Source organism: Microtus pennsylvanicus, chromosome 11 (genome assembly GCF_037038515.1).
Source record: "Microtus pennsylvanicus isolate mMicPen1 chromosome 11, mMicPen1.hap1, whole genome shotgun sequence".
Lineage (NCBI taxonomy): Eukaryota > Metazoa > Chordata > Mammalia > Rodentia > Cricetidae > Microtus > Microtus pennsylvanicus.
The window spans coordinates 66,789,393-66,811,484 of record NC_134589.1 but is presented as its reverse complement, the minus strand read 5'-3'; the positions used below and the strand labels follow the sequence as shown (position 1 = coordinate 66,811,484).

At 36.5% G+C, this 22,092-nt stretch overlaps 1 protein-coding gene across 13 annotated transcripts in view; it reads left to right on the top strand.

Moving 5' to 3' along the window:
- Rapgef6 (Rap guanine nucleotide exchange factor 6) overlaps positions 1 to 22,092 on the top strand; it is a 173,726-nt gene that overhangs the window by 78,827 nt on the left and 72,807 nt on the right. For 10 of the 13 annotated variants that reach the window (XM_075992594.1, XM_075992587.1, XM_075992592.1 and 7 more), the window contains 4 exons: positions 10,424 to 10,555; positions 18,478 to 18,655; positions 19,007 to 19,143; positions 21,580 to 21,738. In XM_075992594.1, coding sequence (XP_075848709.1) covers positions 10,424 to 10,555; positions 18,478 to 18,655; positions 19,007 to 19,143; positions 21,580 to 21,738 — 606 coding nt within the window. Of the gene's footprint in view, positions 1 to 287; positions 1,459 to 10,423; positions 10,556 to 18,477; positions 18,656 to 19,006; positions 19,144 to 21,579; positions 21,739 to 22,092 lie in introns of those variants that run through there. The other 3 variants (XM_075992596.1, XM_075992595.1, XM_075992588.1) reach the window with 2 other exon arrangements.

Sequence of the window (22,092 nt, the reverse complement as noted above, 5' to 3'; positions counted from 1 at the left end):
TGATGTGACATCTCTGAACCAGACTGCCCATGTATTTGGAATTCAGTATTATCTTACTACAGCAAATTATTTTATTTTCCCTTGGGAGAACAATTCTGTATTAAATTTAAATAGTATTAGGAAAGAGGCTTCTCAAATACAACTGGCTATTAATGTACAAAATTTTTAATGAATTTTTAAAACTATAAAACAGAAGGCTATATTAGCCAGGTTTTTTTTCTTACAAAATTTAGCATGCCAGCATGTCTCACAGAAGGTCGTGTGTGTGTGTGTGTGTGTGTGTGTGTGTGTGTGTGTGTGTGTGTGTGCATGCACGCGCGCATGTGTGCGTGCTTGTTCAGTAAATTGCTCTTGGGCTACATCTGCAGATACAGTAGCCAATTGATCTAATGCAGTTTGTGAAGGCTTTCTGCACAGGTGATGTCATCCTTTTAGCTCTATTCTCCTCCCACTCTCTTTCCTTATTAGATATTTTATCTTACTGCAGGGCATAGAATCAATAGGAGCTTCTCCTTGGGGAGCTGCTGTGAAACAGGCAAGGACAGTAGGAATTAAGATACTAACAGACTCTTGCTTTCACAAAAGATGTAGTGGTTTTTGTGCTGCATCGTATATACACGTTAACCAGAAAGAGCAGACTTGGATCACCAGTGCTTCTTTACTGATGCCTTGGAACCAGACGCCGTATTGCAGAGCTGTGAAAGTGCTTGGGAGGAGAGAAGATTGCTTGAATTCTGGATATTCTCAGTCTACAGGACAAACCTGTTACAGCATTTTTTTTTTCTTTGCCTCCATTTGCTCTGTGGTTGGGTTGATGTTTTGTGGGTGTAGTGGGGTTTTGTTTGTTTTTGTTTTGTTTTAACCTCTAGCATTTAAGGATATCTAAAAATGAGACTGTAATCTTCAGGATTTGCTGATTTGCTTTGCCTCTAATGCAGAAGACTCTGTGGTGCTTCTTCTTCAGAATGAAATAAGTTGAAGATAAAACATCCACATTACAGAGAAGACAGGTTTCACGGATTCCAAGAACACAGATTCCACGCATATTGCCTATTTGCTTTGACTGATAGATACGGTATTAGCTTCTGTGCTGCCAGTGTGTATGTCTGTGTAAGGTGCTTAAGGATGCATGTAACAGTGTGCTGAGCCAGAAATCTAAACATCTTTATTTGATGTTACTTGCTTGTCAACTGATACTTAAGGAAGATTCTTATCCTTAGAACAATAATCTCTGCTTCTGAAAGCTACTGAGTTTTGTTTGTAAAGTGGGTTGGAGGAGCTGCTTTATATAACAACAATGGTGTATGGATTGTAAAAAGAAACTTAGCAGAATTTTGTCAACATACTCATCATCAGTGTGGCTCTGGTTTAAAAGAGAAACTACTACCCCCTCCAGCCACGGAAATGGCCTTTCTTGTTCGCTGTTATGCCAATTGTCTTCAGCCATGGGCCTCCAAAGTAAGTAATTACTTTTTTTTGTTGGTATAGTTTAATCATTAAATTTAAATTGTATTTGAATTCTAAATGAGTCCTATTGTGCTGTTTTCTAAACTATAAAAATAAGAGCTATAAAGCAGTCTATAAAGCCTTGACTCATTGTCATTTCAGAGAAAGTCTAATATAGCCTCTGAGATGGACTGAAAAGACTCATTTTAATAGTTTACAGACTTAAAATGTACATCTGAGATACATACCTCAGAAGAACCAGCACATGGCTGTGATGTTTTTGAAATAGCTTGTGACCATACCTAACTTGATACATTCTTTTGTTTTTTCTTTACCTTAAATAGCTGGTATGTTTAGACATACTATTCTAATCATAGTCTTATATAACATAGCTCGGTAATGTGGTATTACCTGATAACTTCGAAATGAATTGTTCTATTTTATTAAACTGGATGTTCATTCCTAAAGAACAACGTAAAGATAATTGTGAATGAAAATTAATTATATAAAAAAATAGTGTTCCAAACTATTTTCAAAGTAGTAATAACTAAAACCACTTGTCATTTTAAAGCAAATATATTAACTGTCAAAGTGCTAAAATGCTGAGTTGTTAAAAATAGTCTACTACAATTCAGTTTGTTGATAGAGGCTGTTTACAGTGTTTGGAGCTGTCTTTCTTACCTTGCATATTAATTTCAAAACAAAAAACTAAATATTTTAGAAAATGCTTAAATGGTGACTTTAAATATGTCAAGATTTTTTGATGGTTCTTTTAGACTCTGGCATACTGGAGGCTTTTCATAGGAAGGTCTGAAATCACGTCTTTGTTTCAAAGGTTTGCCTTTGTGGTGACTAAGGGAGAAACGCTTTTGACAGCATGGTGTTGTACTGTTTATTGGGCCCAGCTCATGGCCTATTTCCTGACTGCTCTTTAGGGAGGGCATTTAAATGTACTGTCCATTTGGCAGACAGCTGACCGGCGTAAAGAGATGGAAAGGAGCCTAGGTACACAAGTTATGCTTTTATCTGCACATACAAAGAGGGTGGCTGCTTCAGAGCAGATGCCACCTGTGGGGCCCAAGCACTGCTCAGAGTAATTGGCAGCACTAAAATTTAAAGCTGCTTGTGGAAGGGAATTGGGTGGGACCAGATAAATTGAACAAAATTTAAAATGGGGTTTAAGAGTTGTTTTTGAAGATCACACACACACACACACACACACACACACACACCAAAAAGAAAAAAAAAGCCCTTGGAGAGGAGTACTAGTAGCCACTCTTAAGCCGTGGTTTAACAACTGTAGAAGAGTAAAGGGGATTTTAGAGATCCAGTTCTATAGTTTTATTAAGTGACAGCAAATATGAGGAGAATCCTGTGACGGGCACTTTCCCGTATAAATTATTTATTTATAAGTACATATTTCTCCTTTCTGTCTCCCCTATCTCTTATGATACTATTAAGATTTAACTCTTTGCTAAACATATTAGGCTAGATATTAATTTTCATACTCACCATACTGGATTTTCTAATTTGCTCTAGTCTTTTTACTTTTATTTAATGATTCTTTTTTATTATTTAGTTGTATATAAAATAACCTCAGTGGCCTTTCTCTTTAGCTTTTGAAGAAATTAATACATGACTTTGTGGTATCTACTGTTGCTGTGATAACTTGGTGTCGTGTTTGCAGTTAGCTGTGTATTTGTTTAGGTTGTTTATCCATAAGCTTTTACCGAGCATCAAAGTGATTTTCTTTGTTGCTCTAAGGACTCTTTCAAGCCAGAGAGGCTAGTTTGGCTTTATTTGTAAGAAAACTAACAGCAGGAACAAAAAACCAGTTTTATCTTTTCACATATCTTACTACACAGTCCTGCTTGATCATGAACTAACTTTATAGATCAAAGCAATCTGCCTGCCTCTGCCTCCTAAGTCCTGAGATTAAAGGCACATGCTACTACACCTAGTGGAAATTGTTCTTATCAAAACTGCAGTTCTTTCATTTTCTCTCATTCTTTTCTGCTAGTAATGTCCATAAACATTTGTTTTAGCTTGATTTTTTTTTCTAGCTTACTCATCATCTGTTTGTAACCACTGCTAGGCATATCTTAAATTTTTAGTTTTTAACCATTTATGTGACTTGTTTCTGATGTCTCATAAGTGATGCTTTTTCATAATTACCTGTTTTAGTATTGGTTTTTATTGTATAGAAGTGATTTTTTTTTCCCTCCCCGTATAGATTTTTTTCTTCAGTTCATTAGTTGGTTCATTTCCAGGGATTGGCTTTACTCAAGATTTTTAGCTGGGTACACCTTTCATGATTGTGTCGGGTTGCTTGATGGAGGTTGCCTCTCACTGTGTTGGAGAAGCCATTGTGCTTTGGCATCTGTTTTTCTTCTTTTAGCTGTTCTACAACTGGGAGCCAATGAAAAAATTAATAAACGGCTAACATTGCCAGTTATGCCTGGCTTTTACCTTCAGTTCTCCACAGTATTTGGCCCAGCTGACCACTCCTCAACAGACTTTCACCATAGAAAGAAGAAAGAAAGAGAGAGGGAAGGAGGGAGGGAGGGAGGGAGGGAGGGAGGGAGGGAAGGAAGGAAGGAAGGAAGGAAGGAAGGAAGGAAGGAAGGAAGGAAGGAAGGAAGGAAGGAAAAGGAACCATGACAGAGTGGACAGTATAATCTCTAATATCTGGTTGTACTTACAACTCACCCCTCTTTCCTCTAACCCCCTTGCTTATTCTCAAACTAAGGCATTTTTATACTGATTTCCTCTTTCTTTCTGCAAGTTTTTTTTTACTTTTAATATACATTAACTAGCAAAGATTGATTTAAATAAAATCTCCATAGTTTAAAAAATACTTAAATGAAAAGGCTGTGTCTTCAAATGGAAAAGCACTAATTTTAATAAAGTAGCTTAATAGCACCACTCCTTCAGATTTCACTTTTTAAAAATGAGTAGTTATTAAGTTTGCTGTGCCTCAGAGCCAGTGCTACAGTCTCTATCATCTGTACCAAAGACTGCGAAGCCTAGGGTCGGGTTTCTGTTGAAGGCTGCTTTTCAGATCCTAGAATCTATTTTTAGCTCTCTCTTTCAGTCTCGTTGTCAGCTGATGGTCTGGCCTGTACTAAAGGGTCCTTGTAATTTTGGAGTCTTAATTTTACTTTGAGAATGCCTCCACCTTCTTAGGCCTTGCATTGGACTTATCTCTGTGACTTTCCTTTCATCTTGAATGTTCCTAGAGTAATTTTTAAGAATCAAAAGTCTCTTACGCTTTCTTAAAACTCTTCAGGGGATCATTTTAAAGCATGACTTATAAGCCCTCAGGAATGCTATCTGGGGCTTGGGGTATGACTTAGTGGGAGAGGGCTGTAACTAGCATGTATAAAGCCTAGGGCATCTTCACTGCCAAAAAGAAAGATGGGGAAGATGATTTTACTGTTTTTCTCTGTACCCTTGCCTGAGCTGTGCTGGTCTGCTAAAATTTCTGAATGCATCATCAAGTCTCTGGACTCAATGCCATTTAACAGAAATATGCTGTAAAAATCAGGTTACATTTATTTTAATTAGTGTGTGTGTGTGTGTGTGTGTGTGTGTGTGTGTGTGTGTGTGTGTGTGTGTGAACTATGTGTTAGGTAGTATATCCACAATATTTTAACATGTGTTAATTAGTGATGAAATAATTTACCTTTTGTGCCATGTATTATGAATTCAATATTATTTTTCCCTTAGAACATATCACAGTCTGGCCTAATCATACTTCACATGTGTAACCAGATTTACTATTTTGCATAATACATTTTTAGGTCTTTGTTACTGTCATTTAATGTGTTTAGTCTTGATTATCCAAATGATTTACCTCAAACATCACTTTCTAAATTATACAGTTTAATAATTTCTTAACCTTCTATACCCCAAGACTTTACTTGACTTTGATTACAGCTAGCATTGGATATGCAGTAGAATCCTTTATCTGCAAATGGGAAGTTCGACCACAAGGCATATTAGCATTGGATATGTATGTTAATTAGCATCAAGCTTTAAAATTGTTTCTGAAAGCAGTGCATGGGAACTTAGAAACTTTGGTACATAGACAAGAATCATTTCCCACCCCCATCCCCCATCTTGGTCACAAGCAAATGATTTCTGACAAAGTGTTTCTATAATCCAATAGTTGATACCTTGAAAAGTAAGCTTTAACAATGCAGCTTGGATTTAAAATTGGTTTTTAAAGAACTGTTATCCTTCAGGGGGATACACAAGTTTTAAACCGTTTTAGAGCTAATATTGTTTCATTCTTTGGCACTTTTTGAAAGTCTTTATCAAATCAAATAGGGCTTGGATGTGGGTTGTAAAGAACTAGATAATTCAGATAGCAAACTTTTTAGATATTTCCCTGTTAAAAATTCTTGTTTGTGGGGCTGGAGAGATGGTTCAGTGTTTAAGAGCACAGTCTACTCTTCCAGAGGCCCTGAGTTCAATTCCCAGCAACCACATGGTGGCTCACAACCATCTATAATGAGATCTGGTGTCTTCTTCTGGTATGCAGGGATACATACAGACAGTACACTGTATGCATAATAAAATAATAAATCTTTTTTAAAAAATTCTTGATTGTGGTAGGTTATTCTTGAAGTAGGACATAGAACTGTCATACAATATTACTGTCTGTGTTTGCGCTGATTCAAATTGTGCCCTTCCCCATCTGCTGAGCTGCAAGTGTTCTTCATGGCTGTGTCTTGACTAGCACTAGTTGCCCTATAAAAAAAGTATTTCAAGCATAATTGTTGATTCTGTGAGATTATCCCAAAGCAGAATTTTTTAACACTGGTATGATGCCAGTAAGGGTATCGGGGAAAATAAATTTGAAGAACAGTATATGTAAAATAGATTTCTGTATTGAAGACTACTTATTCTATAAAGAGCTGAGGGACATAGAGAACATCATTTTCCACTTTGTTCAGTGATAAAAACCCTTTTATTTAATTTTTAATCTTCATGAATTGTATCTCTTAGAATAGCATACAGCTTTGGAGAGTCTGTACTCTGTGGAATACAGACTATACCTATGCTGAAGTATCATTTGTTCAGAAATCTCCAAAAACCTCAGCAGCAATGTCACTTGTTGAGAAGCCAGATGCAGTCGTTCAGTTGTTCTCCAGGTATTTAATCAACAGATACTGTATGCAGGTAGACACCACTCAATACACCAAGCCCTTTGTCTGATTGGGAAAGGGGGAAATATTGTAACATACAAAGAACCTAAAGTTGTACATTCTAAAGAGTGGAGTAAAAATACAGAAATATTTTATTTCCTATAAATTTCTCAGCGTCTTATACAAGCCCCAACCTAGTTATTTTGTTTGTTGGTCTGATAGAGGAAAATAAGGATTTGTTTTTCTGGTTGCTGGCAAGGTGAACAGTCTGTTCTAGCTATTTCTTTGCTGTCTTAAGCCTAAGTGACCCCATGTTTAGATAGTTGGTAGATCCAAAAGACAAAGGAATCTGGATATCCGAACCTATGTGCAGTTTCCCTCAAAAAATCATCTGCACCTATGGAAACCTTAAGTCTTAAATTTATTCAATCAGCAACTGATTTTATACCTCTGTAATATTTATATTCAAGACATTTTCCCCCATGTGAAACTTTGACAGTAGTCTTTATAAGCACACGATCTTCAGCAAACCATGTAAGTCCAGAGATAGAAAATATATAAAGGAATCTAACAAACAGAACATTTTGCAGAGTTTAATGGATTAGAAGAATGATGGAATAAATAAAGTGAATTCTCTGGTGAAAGGTCAGCTATTTATTTGACTTGGTCATGAAAAAAAAGGAATAAAAGTTTTCCGTTTTGATTCTTGCATAGTAAATAGTAACTTCCTGCTTAATGTCATGAAGCTTCTACCTCATTTGGTCTCATGCTCCAGAAGTCTATGTAAAGGCACATAGAATACATTTGCTCCTGTTCACACATGAACCACCTAAGGAGCATGCACATGTTAACTGCAGCCACTGTCTTATCATAGCGGTTCCCGTCTCTTTTAGGGGTTCAGGAAATTCTTATGTAAACTTTTAACATCACCCCATCTGTCTCCATCTTTGTGTCACCACTTGTGATCCTAGCATAAAATACAGCCTACTGGGTGCTAAAATCAAATAGACCCAAGTGTGAGTCCTTGTTCCACTACTTATTTGAATAGGAGACTAAGCACACTGGTCAGTTGTACTGCCTCAGGCCCTCATTAGTAAAGTATGAGAATTGAACATTACTGCTTTCCAGGAACTGGTAGGGGTTAATATTTCTCAATACACTGTAAGTATTCCCAGCCCCGGTCTGCAGCCTTGTTCTGACCTTGGTTTATTACATCAGTGTCCAAAGTGACACCTCCCTACTCTGTCTGTCTTTGTAGGAATCCTGTATGTGTGTGGTATGTAGTGGATGAGTGCAGGGAGGGGAGTGCATGCATCTTTTTGCAAAGCAAAATAATCCAGTGTATTTCTCTATTGCCCTCTGCTTTACTCTATTGAGATAAGGTCTCTCACTGAACCCTGGCTGACTGACTAACCAGTTAGCTCTTAGGATCTACCTGTCCCCCTCCCTAAATAAGAGGTTACAACTCCTGATCCTCCTGTCTCCAACTCTTCAGTGCTAGGATAACGGGACACTCATCTAAAAATTACTTTAATCTCATCCTGATATGTTGTATTTATTTCGTTAAGATATTTTCTTGTTTCTGATGTGGTATTATTGGTCTGTGAATTGTTGAGAGGTTATTTTATTATTGTTTATTACTTGATTATTTCTACCTTTGTGCATAACTACCAAATATTTTCTGTATGATTTTAATAAGTTTTATTCAGCTACGTCTTACTCTTACAAATATTTTGTCTGCCTTAAAGAATGTATATTCTATAGTTTTGAGTTACAGTCTCTGTGTGTGTGTGTGTGTGTGTGTGTGTGTGTGTGTGTGTGTGTGTGTGTGTGTGTGTATACACACACACACACTGTAGGTAGGTGACATTTCTTGAATATGTTCACATCTTTATATTTTTGTTGTAGAGAGAGCTGTACTAATATTTCACAGCATAAGTGTAACTTCATCTTCTGTTGTTATTTTCACATTAGATTTTTAAATTTTCTTTTAGTTGAAAATAATTGTGTTTGTGATAATGTGTTGATAAGTGTGTATACTGTGAAATGATCAAATCAGGGCCAGTTAGCCTACCTATCATATAAAATACTTGCTGAGAACATTTAAAATCTACTCTTAGATTTTGAACATCTATGTTATGTTTTTACAATGATTGTTACTTGTGCTGTGTAATCTGTGATTAAATTTCGTTATTCTTGTCTAACTGAAACTTTGTATAGTTCTCATACTCCCAGCCTCCAGTAATCACCTTTTTATTCTTTGCTTCTGTGAGTTTTAGCATTTTGATGCCACATAGAATTTAGATACTTACAATCATACAATATTTGTCCTTTCTGTTTCTGGTTTGTTTTTCCTTGCACATTTTGATACTGTACTGTGTGTGATTTTTCTTTATCTCAGTAATGTCATTTTTCTGAATTACTTAACCCATCAGCAATAATTCATGGTATAATTGGTCTGTGCAATTTCTTTATCTGCATTCTTAAGATAGGGGAACTTGATCATTTTTTCCTTTAAAGTAGGTATAAAATACATGGAATGTGCACAAGAAGGAAACTTATTTCAAATCTTAGGTTTACTTAATGGTCATGAAAAGCAAATTGAAGAGAAATTATATAGCAAAATAGTGAATGATCATGTCTCTTAAAATATTGACTGCTTTGGAACATAATGAATTATTTCTTCCATAGCATTGCTTATGAGATAATGTGTTTTATTTCTTGGTATAAAATACACTGTGCAGTTTGCATCCTTGATAACAGTCAGATATTAAAGATCAAGTAGTTGAGTCATTTCTTATTTTTATTTTTTAATTATATTTTGTTTATTTGTGTGTGCACATAGACATGCCATGACAAGCATGTGAAGATGAGAGGACAACTTACAGAAATTGGTTCTCTCTACTCTGTGAGACCAGGGAGCCATCTCAGGCTATCATGCTTGAAGAGACAAGCACCTTTACCCACCGAGCCATCTTGCTGGCCAATGTCCTTCCCATTCTTCTTTTGTCTCTGCACTTAACACAGGCATTCATTGAATAATTTTGACCACCAAAAAATTTTTTCAGGAGCCAACTACATTATAATGTTAAGAACAAAGGTTATGAAAATTTTTAAATCTGTATACAGTCATTTTGTGAACTTAACTCTTACTGCCTGCAGTTGTTCTTCTATAATCTCAGCCATTACTATTAATTATGCTCAGGCATGTTTCCAGTGTTCCAGAGTGTGTGTGTGTATGTGTGTGTGTGTGTGTGTGTGTGTGTGTGTGTGTGTGTGTGTTGTATGTGCTTTCTACTCCTGACATTGGAAACTTTTTGGTTTTTGTTGTTAAACTTTTTTATTTTATTCGTTTGGGTGTTTGCCATATAGTGTAGTATTCATGTAGGCTAGAAAACTTCAAATCTCCAGGTACTGGAGTTACCAGTTGTGAACTCCCGTATGGTGGTGGGAATCAAACTCAAGCCCACTAGAAGACCTCTTAAACACTGTACTGTCTTTCTAGCCTGAAGCTGATACTTTTATTTTGGTGAACAAAGGGTTGAATATCTCCCAAAGTATAGTTAATAATGGTGATCTCTTTGGAAAACTGTTCAGTGGGCTTGCCGCTGTTAAAATTGTCTTAACAGTTTTAGAACATGTGCTTGGTTCTTACTAGTTCCAAAAAAATTTACTAAGAATGAAAGGCTTTGGTTTAGAAGGATTTCTATTCTTGGGTTCTGAACAGTGTACATAAAGCTGTGCTGTAAAGTTCCATTATGTCAAGAACTCTCTAATAGGCAAAGCTTGGCATTCAGAATAACTCAAGTTCCTTTTTCCTTCAGCTTCCAGCTGATCTTACCAAGATGCACCTCACAGACAACCCTCATCCACAGGTGACTCATGTGTCTTCTAGTCAGTCTGGCTGTAGCATTGCCAGTGACTCTGGGAGCAGCAGTTTATCCGATATCTACCAGGTAATACCTTAGACTGGGTACTGTGCATACAGACTTTTCTTTATTCTGCAAGATACCCTCTGCTTATCCTCTAGATCAGTGGTTTTTAACCTGTGGGTTGTGGCCCATTTGGTGGTTCAGATGACCCTTTTACCAAGTCACCATCAGAAAACACAGCTATTTACATTACAGTTCATTACAGTAGCAAAATTACAGTTATGAAGTAGCAATGAAAAAATTTATGGTTGAGAGTTACCACAACATGAGTAATTTATATTAAAGGGTCGCAGCATTAGGAAGGTTGAGATCCACTGCTCTAGATGGTCATGTATTTTTTAATTCAAGTGTGATAATTAAGTAAAAGGTTTTCAGCAAAGTATACTTTATATGCTGTCTCATATTCATCAGCCTGATAACGAAGCAATCCGTCAAACTGTCTTTTGAGAGGATTAGTATAATCCAACAGTATATGAGTGAGATTTCCTTGTCTTTTCTTTTATCCAGTTGAATCCATATAATATAGAATGCATATGATATAGACAGGAAATGGTTGTGTGTTTTTGTGAAACAAAATATTACCCTGTAATCCAGACTGACCTGAACATTTCAGTCTTCCTGCTTCATCCTCCTGAAAGTTGAGATTACAAGCATCATGCCTAGGATTAAAGAAGACTTTTGAAACAACAGCTTACTCTTGTAAAAAGGACTGATTTTTATTATAATCGTAGAAGTAAAATTTTTGAAGAAAAGTAAAGGTTGTTTTTGCATTGTCAAACTTCTATGCTGTGTAACATGAATGAAATAGAAAGTTAAATAAGGAATGTAATTATGGACTTCTCCATTTTTAATCTGAATAGAAAAAAAAATCCAAACTAAATGAGATTTTGTCTTTCAGTGATCCTTGTAATAAAAAGAGGGTTCTGGAAAGGATTACAGACTGAGAATCCTTGAACAATCCTACTGGGTTGTTTGGGCCAATGCTGATTTGTTAAGTCCTCATGGTTTTCTCTTATGCTGTCTTTAGTGTCAGACGTCTAGGGCAGTTTTCTGGGTGAAAGGCCTTACAACCTGAAACCCAGTGATATTAAATAACTAGAGATTTAGTATTGATAGTTGGTTTAGTCAAGAATTCAGATATATTTTGTGTTTCTGGGCTGTCAAGTAGACATTTAATGTAAACCACATGTTTAAAGTTTTCAGTAGTCATCTAAAAGGAAACATAAAATTAACTTTGATTAATATATTTTATTTAACATAGTGTTTTTAAGTGTTATTTTGATGTTTAAGCAATATTTTAATATTGTAAATGAGGTTTTTTTTGCATGCTTAATTTAGATTTAAACAGCCCATCTCAGTTATTGCTGGTCATACTTCAGTGCCCCAATAGCCATATATATTTGCTACCATGTAGTAAAAAAATTATAATCATTTTTTTCTGAAGAAAATATTTGCATTTAGTTTCCACTGAGTTTCCCAGATTCAGATATTTTAAAGAAATAGCTTCTTTCTATGAAGGGGAATTTGTAGGCAGATGCAAAATTGAAAAAAAAAGCTTAGGCCAACATACAGCTTTCTTGACAACAGGATACTATGACCATCTCTGACTTACTGTTTGCCTTTTTATAGTATTTATAAAACAGGAACTTACCCTTTCTATTCTGTAAAAATACTATAAGGAATCTAACAAAGAAAATCTAAATAATATAGTAACTCTTCAGCTACTTATTCCTTTAGCAATTGTTAGAGTTAGTGCATTTTACTTCTTGAAAGGAAGTACATTGTAGAACTGTGAGTGAGTTCAAGGCCTGATCTGCAGAGCTTGTTCCAGGATAGCTAGGGCTGTTACACAGAGAAACCATGTCTCAAACCCCAACCCCAACCCCAAAAAGAAGAACTGTAGGTGTTGCTGCATCTAAAAATCAAGTTAGAGCTGTGGTTTTACTGTTTCTGTGTTGTTTCATAGAGGAATCCTGAGGAAAATTGACTTTAAAACCATCAAATGGAGTGTTGTGACTGCAGGTATCTCTCAAAATAATCGGGAATTTATGCCTTGCTAAGACAAATAGTAAGCAAGTTGTGGCACTTTCAAACTATAGGTACCTGATCCCGCTGGGGTATTCCACTTCTAAGATAGAAATGATTGCCCTTTTGAGGCAAGAAGCAAAGCCCTGAGTAGTTGTAACAGAAAGAATGAAAGGGTAGTAAACATATTTTTATTCAAGTCAGTGCTTTGCTGTGTACTGGAGGTTGGACTGTATGTGCAGCTAGTATTTCTCCAAAAATGCTGGAAGAGGGTCTAAGTACTGCTCGGATAGTAGCTTCTTCAGGTTTCCCACCTACTAGTGTTAGATGGGAGTCTTGTATTGCAAGTTGATGTCACTCTATTTGACTACCCTGCTTACAGTCTTCCGTGCATCGTTCTCCATTAATAACAGTCTGCAGTTTGTATGACCTTTTTACTACTTTTTTACAATTAGAGTATCAGTAAATGTCTTACCATTTATCTAGCATGATAAATATGAAGAATATACTTCATAATCCAGAAATGCAAACATTAATTTTTTTCTTCCTTAGTTACTGAGTTCAGTACCATGCCATCAGTTCTGCTTCCTGTATCATTATTCATGTGTGCATGTTTTATGGCCATTAATGCATTGTTTACATATAACAAAATTTACCGTCTTTAATATGGGAAATTGGCATAGGGTCTGAAAGCATTTTAGGCTTGTTTGTAGTTAGTTCCTCTCCTTATCCTTATCCCTGTGAAAACCAGTCTGTTCTACCCTTATTGTTTTGCATTTCCAAAATTTTGTATTAAATAGAATCTATACAACTAAAAATGGGAGTGTGCTTTATAAATTACCCAGTAAGGTTGAGTTTTAGTGAATTTAGAGAATGAACAAGTGAAAACATAACGGACATTGAAAATTCTGGAAACAAAACAGGACTCAAAAATCTAAAGAAGAAAATTGTGATGATATTAAACCCAGAATGCTATAGTGTAAGAAGAATCTTTTAAGAGTGGCCAGTTAGGTAGAAATTCTCAGCTAACTTTTAAGGCAATTGTCCAGAAATAGAAATATCTTATCTTGACTAAAGCAACTTACGGAAAGGATATCACTCAAGTCCAGGAAAGCAGCTAGTCAAATTTTATCTATAGCCAGGAGCAAAGAGCAGTGAATTAATGGATGCATACTTTCTCAGCTTCCTTTCTCTACTCTTACACAGTCATATCTCCCTGGTGATCCTCTCACCTCAGCAGATTTAAGGTAGTCCTCCATAGATGTCTCCACAGGCCAGTCTGATCTAGACAGTCCCTCCTTGAGACTCCTTTCCCAGATAAGTCTAGATTATATCAAGTTGACAACTGAACTCTCCATCGCAACCATAAAACAAAGCAAAACAAGACAACAAAGATAAAACTGGAAGAAAATTCTTATATTTTTTGTTTTGAAAAAACTTAAATGATAATTTTAAGATATATGGTAAATGATTATATGTAGACAGAAGTTTCTGTCCCGCCCAGTCCTATAGCCATTTAGTTCCAAAGAAACACACAGAAGCTTATATTAATTATGAACTGTTTGGCCTATTAGCTCAGGATTATTACTAACTAGCTCTTATAACTTAAATTAACCCATAACTCTTGTCTGTGTTTAGCCACCTTGCTTGGTATCTTTTCTCAGTTAGGCATTCTCATCTTGCTTCCTCTGCACCTGGCTGGTGACTGTCTACCTTTCCTCTTCCCAGAATTCTCTTAGTCTAGTCACCCCTCCTATACTTCCTGCCTGGCTACTCGCCAATCAGTGTTTTATTAAACTATTACAAGTGACAAATCTTTACAGTGTACAAGAACATTCTCCCACAGCAATTAAAGGAATATATAGTAAAGGAAAAAAGAAACTAGAGCAGAATTAAAATAGAATGATAAAGTAGACCTCAAAAAAAATGTAAAATTTCTAGACCTACAATTTTAATAAGAAACCATGTATATATAAGATAAAAAATACATCAGATGTGTGCGTGTCTGTCTCTAATATAGCATAGGGAACAAAACAGGTTAAGAAAGGTTAAATGTTAGTACTGGACTCAAGACTACCTTTAGAGGAATACTTGTTAAGTCTATGAATATACCTTTTAGCTGAATGTTCCCTCAAAAAGGTTAAATGAAACCTGGACTTGATAACGCTGAAAGGAAAATTACTGAAAGTATGAAGTTCTGGCTTAACACTTAAACCTCAATTTGAAAATGTGGTTTTCATAAGTTTGTATAACATTTTCATTAAAATCTATGGCACCTCTTGCTGTAACTTCATGGTTATCAAGCTGCAAACAGGAAAAGGATATTCTCTGGTGGTTTATTTGGTAACTGCTACCTCATCACAAAATCAGCTTGTACTCACCAAATGATAAATACAAATAATACATGTGACAAGGAAGGAAAATCACAAGTTTTATGCTTGTCCTGTTAGGTGCCTACTATGTCTTCCCCTATGCTTAATCCATTTAAAGGATCTGCAGATTTGCTAACTGTTGTACAAAAATGTTTACACATCCCTCTACCATCTCTTGATAGTATCATTCTAGTCTCCATAATTCTATTTTTGTAACCCATTGTCAGTCTTTTGTTTGAACTTTCTTTACTGTTTTTATCATGTCATTCCCCGCCCCGTCTTACTCTGAACTGGTTTAGAACTCATGAATTCTGTGTTAGGGCTGTGGGCCTGAGCTACCATATCCAGTTAGATTTTTTTCATCTGTTCATTTTATAGTTTATGCTTCCTTATTAAGAGTCCTCATTTTTGCTTTACACGTGCATGGTAGTCACAGAATAGGATTTCTTCTCTGTGGAGAAATATAGTCTATTCAAGCTAGTATAATAGAATGCAATGCACTGGGTAAGTCACAAACAGTAGAAATTCACTTCTCATGGCTTTGGAAGCTGAAATTCCAGATTAAGGTGCTGACAGATTTGGTATCCTGCAAAAGACCTCTTTCTGATCTGTAGATGACACCACCTAGCTATTGCTTCTTGTGGAGGAAAAGTTGGATGAACTCCTTCTGGCCTTTTGTTAGGTGCTACCCATTCACGATGATTCTAATAACTTTATGAATTTATGGCTGCCCGACCCCACTTCCCAATACCATCATCTTGAAGTTAAGATTCTTTTCTAGTGACAAGTTTTAGGTGAGATTGCAGCCATCCTGGTTTATAAAGTCAGTTCCAGGACAGACAGCTTATACGGAAAAAAACCTGTCTCCAAAAAAAAAAAAAAAATGGAAAAGGAAAAAAATTTTTTTAGGGTGTTTGAAAGATGGCTCCATAGTTAAGAGTGCTTGTGCTTGTAGGTTTGGTTCCCAGCTCCCATATAGCAGTTCACAACCATCAAGGAATCCAGTGCATTCTGGCCTCTGTGGACACCAGACATGCATGCAGTTCACTTAGAATACATGCAGCCAAAACACTCATGCACATATAATTAAAATAAGGGAATAAAAACACATTTAGGATCTAAGAGTATGCCTTGGCTAGAGAAGCCTTAGATGGCCCTGTATTTGACAGTTAGTACTGTGAAAAAGGGAGAGAGATCTGGGGATGTAGCTCAGTTAGAGTGCTTACCTAACATGTTGGGTTCAATCTCAGAACTTCATAATAGCACATGTCTATAATCCCAGGTGACAACCAGAAGATCAGAGGTTTAAGGGCATTCTTGGCAACAAGTTTGAGTTCAAGACCCATCTGGGAACATGAAACCCTGTCTCAAAAAAAAAGGGGGGGGGAGGGTAACTGGGCCCAGACCATAGCAGCAGGCTGTTAAAGCCAGCTTTTCTAGTCCTAAAGGGTCTCAAGTTGAGTATTTAATCTGGATTGTTAACCACTTAAAAGTATGTAGGAATCCAAAGACAGTATAAATTGTGCATAAAACAAGACTGAGTTGCTACCAGAGCCCTAACTTGAATTAACTAAGGCCAGAATAATAATGTGCTGACACACAGACAAAGTGGAAACATTTCTGACAGCAGGGAGGCTAAACTTGAAGACAGGCTTGGTTCCCTTTCCTGTCTACCCTGATCATCTTTCTCTGTCTTACTGTTGGTGGTACTCTTTCTCTCTCTGTCATGCTACATTTCTGTTACTTCTTTGCTCTTTCTGGTTCTGCTTCTGCTTCTCTCAATTCTTCTTCCCGTTTTCGTGCCTCTTTTCCAATTCACTTTTAACTTTGTTCATATTTTTTAAACTTTGGTACTTCCATTGACGGTCACAATTCATCTTAAACTGTCCCACAACCCCTCCTCCTACCTCTCACTGACTTTTTCCCCCCCCCCGCAATGTCGCTTTTCCTCTTTGTGGGGACACACACACACACACACACACACACACACACACGTCCTGAGCCTGAGCCTTGTTATTGCTGGCCATATGTACAAGGTTGTGAGATTGTCTACTGCAGCACAAGGAACTCTGCCAGTGGCGGCCCCTCATAGTAGAGTGGCTTCCACCCCCTCCTTATAGCTCTTCAGCTATGGTGGGACCTCAGAAGCATCTATCTCCCTGTTGGATTTTTTCCCCCTTATACTGACTTTTAATTTCATTTCAATGTACTTTTCTGTGTAAGCATACCATGTTGTATTGGATATTTTAACTGTCTTGATCTTGTGAGCCACCATGTGGTTGCTGGGAATTGAACTCAGGACCTCTGGAAGAGCAGCCAGTGCTCCTATCCTCTGAGCCATCTCTCCAGCCCCAACTGTCTTGATCTTGTATAAGTGAGGTGAGTTCATGAGTGCAGCGTGTTATATACAGATTAAGTATATCAGAGCATTCCTCCCATTCTCTGGCTGTGCATTCCTTCAGTTCTTTCTTCTGTCAAGTTCCCAGAATCTTTGGGCTCAGAGAGGAGGTTAATACAGAGAATAAATGACTACTAAAGAGGACAGAAAGAATGTAAAATCTTAGATGAACCTGTTATAATCTTCACTAGTGCTCATTTGTGAATGCTTATACTTATTATTATAGAATTCTTATGCTCAACTCATTGTTTTCTGTAACTGTTTTAATAATCAAAAGTATTACCTAATCAGTTTTTACTTTTGAAAAGACATCTTCATTTTCTGTGAATGAAAGTTTTTAAAATCTGGTGGTTCCTAAGATAGAGAACATTGTTGTTTCCAAAGTTGTGCTTGTTAGGTTGATTTTACAAATAACTTTGAATAATTTTTGTTCTTTACAAAATTTTTAAGACCAGGTAATATATTAAAAAGTGGTGGCATTTATTTGTTTTTTGTCAATGTTAGTACTTTTTAGTACTACTGTGCCTCTTTTCAGACTCCTGCTCTTAATCTCCCTGATTGCCTGGCCTACTAGACTTTGTGAAAAGAATAACGTTTTTCACATTAAAGCAGCATGTGTTAATAGGTTCATCTCTCTCGTACCTACTATTTTAGAAAGCTTTGCTTTAAGAAAAACAGTTGCTTATTGGAGAACAGCTACTAATATATTTAGTAATGTTTGTGTCTTATACTTAACTGGATCTGACTTACTATGTAGATAACACAGAAGAAAGATAGGCCTGCATTTTAGGTAGAGCAATGTTTTGTTTTGTTTTTTGGGGGGGGTTGTTTGTTTTTTTGGTTTTTTGTTTTGTTTTGTTTTTTGATTTTTTTCAAGACAAGGTTTCTCTGTGGCTTTGGAGCCTGTCCTGGAACTAGCTCTTGTAGACCACGCTGGTCTCGAACTCACAGAGATCTGCCTGCCTCTGCCTCCCGAGTGCTGGGATTAAAGGCGTGCGCCACCATCACCCGGCCCCAATGTTTTGTAAATAAGTATCTTTTCCATTGTTACCTAGTTCCTTAATTTCGCATTTAAGACCATTTTGGTCAATTCACGGTGTGATGTATAATATTTTTAGCATGAAATTATTTACTGAAATTTCTTTCTATAGGCTACAGAAAGTGAAGTAGGAGATGTAGACTTAACACGTCTTCCAGAAGGACCAGTTGATTCTGAGGATGAAGAAGATGAGGAAGAGGAAATTGATCGAACAGATCCACTGCAGGGTCGAGATCTTGTTCGAGAGTGTCTTGAAAAGGAACCTGCAGACAAAACTGATGATGATGTTGGTAAGAAATATATCTGTGTTCAAGGCCAGCCAGGACTACACGGAAAACCCTGTGTGTTTTTTAAAAAAAAAAAAAACATAAAAATAAACTGAATTTTACAGACAATTGTGAGCCACTATTTGGGTTCTGGGAATCAAACACAGGTTCCTGGAAGGACAGCCAGTGTTCCTGCCTCTCCAGCCACTATTTGGTTTGGTTGTTATGTTTTTATGGTCGTGATGTATCTTGTTTTTCTTACTTTAGCAGTATAAATTCCTAAGTTGATTAACAAATAGAATATTGATTTGTAGAATTTGTTGTATGTTAAAGTAGTAGCCTTGATCTTTATACTAGAATTTCTGTTTCTTATAGAACAGTTACTTGAGTTCATGCACCAGCTTCCTGCATTTGCAAACATGACCATGTCTGTAAGGAGAGAGCTCTGCTCTGTAATGATATTTGAAGTAGTAGAGCAGGCTGGAGCTGTAATTCTTGAAGATGGGCAAGAGGTAGGTCAACAAATAAGTCATTAATATTTTGAAGCTTGTATAAATCTAAGAGTTTGAGTGTAAAGTATTTTGAGTATTTGAGGTAGGTTTTTGTTGTTGCTTATTTTAGGTTTTGTTGTTGTCATTGTTTGGTTTTATCTTTTTGGGTTCTTTGTTTTGTTTTTTGTTTTTGTGTTTGAGGCGAGGTTTCTCTGTGTAGTCCTAGCTGTCCTGGAACTCATTCTGTAGACCAGGCTGGCCTTGAATTCACAGAAATCTGCCTGCCTCTACCTCCTGAGTGCTGGGATTAAAGGCATGTGTCACCACCACCACTTGTTGGTAGTTAATTTTTGAAGAGATAAGTTGTTTTATATTGTTATTGTGGTTCTTTTTTTGTGTGTGTTGTTTTTGGGTTTGTTTGGTTTTTTTGTTTGTTTTTTTTTTTTTTTTGTGCATGTGGTGTTTTGGGTTTTTTGTTTTGTTTGCTTTACATTTTTTTAAACTGTTGGTTTCCCAGCAATGGACTTCATACAAAATAGGTATTCAGTCAAAGATTGAACCAAATTTTTAAATAATAAAATTAGATGGTAAAACTCTTTAAAGAATTCTTCATTGTTGTTGATTTATATGTGTGTTGTTATTGTTGGTGATTTATATATGTGCATGTGTAATATTGTTGGTGAAAATGTTGGTCAAGTGTTAATTCACTCCCCTCTTCCCTGTGTGATAAGAATTCAAAGAGGGAGAATTGATGTTGGTTTCTTTATCCTACGGATGTGACCAGGATGTGGTACAGTGGTTCTCTGTCTTCGTAATGCTGCCACCTTTAATATATTTGTAGTGACCCCAAACCTAAAATTATTTTCCTTACTACTTCATACGTGCAATTTTTCTACTGTTATGAATCGTAATGTATATAGCTGTGTTTTTTGATGGCCTCAGGCAACCTCTAGTGAAAGGGTTGCAAACCCACAGGTTGGGAATCCCTGCTGTAGTTTGACCGGAAAAACACTTCTGTCAGATTGGTGCTGAGAAGTGAATTACCAGTGTTTACTATTAGTAAATTATTTTAACATTTCTGAAAATGTATTTAGAAATTCTTGATGTAAAAAAAAAGAAAAGAAAAGAAAGAAATTTTTGATGTGGTCCCTACTGTATTCACAGTCTCTAACCTGTTCTACTTAACTGGAGTCTCTCCTTAGAACATAATAAAAATCTCAAGTTAAATAAAAAGATACTCCTTACGTATTTGTAATAGAAAGAACTGAGTATGCCAAAATACAGTTTAAGAACAAACAATAGCAAACCAAATGAATACATAACCATAGGATAAAAGATTAGAGCATTCTCAGGCATTCTTCGTGGTGCTGAGGATTCAACCCAACATGCTAGACAAGTAATGTCCCACTGACCTCACACTCTTTTTTTTTTTTAAGTTTCTCACAATTCTCCTCCAGCTTTATTTATATATTTTGTTCCTACATCTAATATGTAGGATATGCATCCTTAGGAAGTTGGAGGAGACAGATGAATATAGTTTATTTTTGTTTTTAAAGATAAGATAGGCACTGGAGAGATAGCCTAGCACTGAGGACTTGATCCCTTGGGCTCATTGGCCAACTAGCCAAACCTGCTTGAGAAGCTCCAGGTCAAAGAGACCCTTTCTAAAAGAATTAGGTGTAGATGGTATCTGCAGAAAGACAGCCAGGTTGTCTTCCGGCCTCCAAATGAGTCTGTTCATATATGCTAACACACGTGTGTACCCGCACCCACACATGAGTCTGTTCATATATGCTAACACGTGCGTGTACCTGCACCCACACACGCACAGATGAGTCTGTTCATATATGCTAACACATGTGTGCCTGCACCCACACACACACAAATTAGTCTGTTCATATATGCTAACACATGTGTACCTGCACCCACACACGCACAGATGAGTCTGTTCATATATGCTAACACACGTGTGTGCCTGCACCCACACACGCACAGACATGTCTACTTACATTTATATTTCAACAGCTTAAAATTACTTATATATGCACAAATGGTAAAAGCTGTGTAGACAATAGAATTTTAAACAGTTTTTCTTTTCTGTATGCTTTTATGTTCTTCAACTCTACAGTTCCATCAGCAAAAATGTATTATCTGGTTGGGCAAGGTGCACCCTTAGTTCCTGTACAAGAGAAGCAGACTGAAAGATCTTTGTGTGTTCAAGGATCTATATAACAAGTTCCAGGACAGCCAGGAGACTTTGTTTCAAAAAAAAAAAAAACCAGCAACAACAGCGGTGCAGCTTCCTATAGACAAATCATGGGGTGTTCTTGACTAATTATTGAATAATAAAGCTAGGTGTCCTTTTTTCTTTTTAAATGATGTATGAATTCTGCTATATTGTTGTTTAAAGTTATAACTATTTTTTAAAGGTTCTAACACCTTTATTTTCCTTTGTAGCTTGACTCATGGTATGTCATTTTAAATGGCACTGTAGAAATTAGTCATCCAGATGGGAGAATAGAAAATCTCTTCATGGGGAACAGTTTTGGAATTGTTCCCACTCTAGATAAGCAGCACATGCATGGAGTTGTCAGGACCAAAGTCGATGATTGTCAGGTAAGCTGACCTCTGCTCAGTGTTTTCTCATTCTTTGCCTGAAAATGTCTAAGCTACTTTTCTTTTTCTTCCTGTAAATAAAACAGCTTTAGTTGAGAATTAGGATATTCAGTAGTCTATAAGTTGACAGTAGAAAGTAGATTTTATATTTGTCTCAAATTTTGTTGAATTGAGCAAACTACAAATTTTTAAGAGAATGTTCCAAATAAATGTTTGTTTGCTTGAGCATGCAGTCTTATTATCCAGTTCAGGCTCTTTTCTGTTTTCAAAGAAGGAAGGAAATAGGAACTTGTGAGTTGTTTGTTTCAGACTTATTCCTGCTTCATGTTTTCTTTGCATAATGTCTTAAGAGAA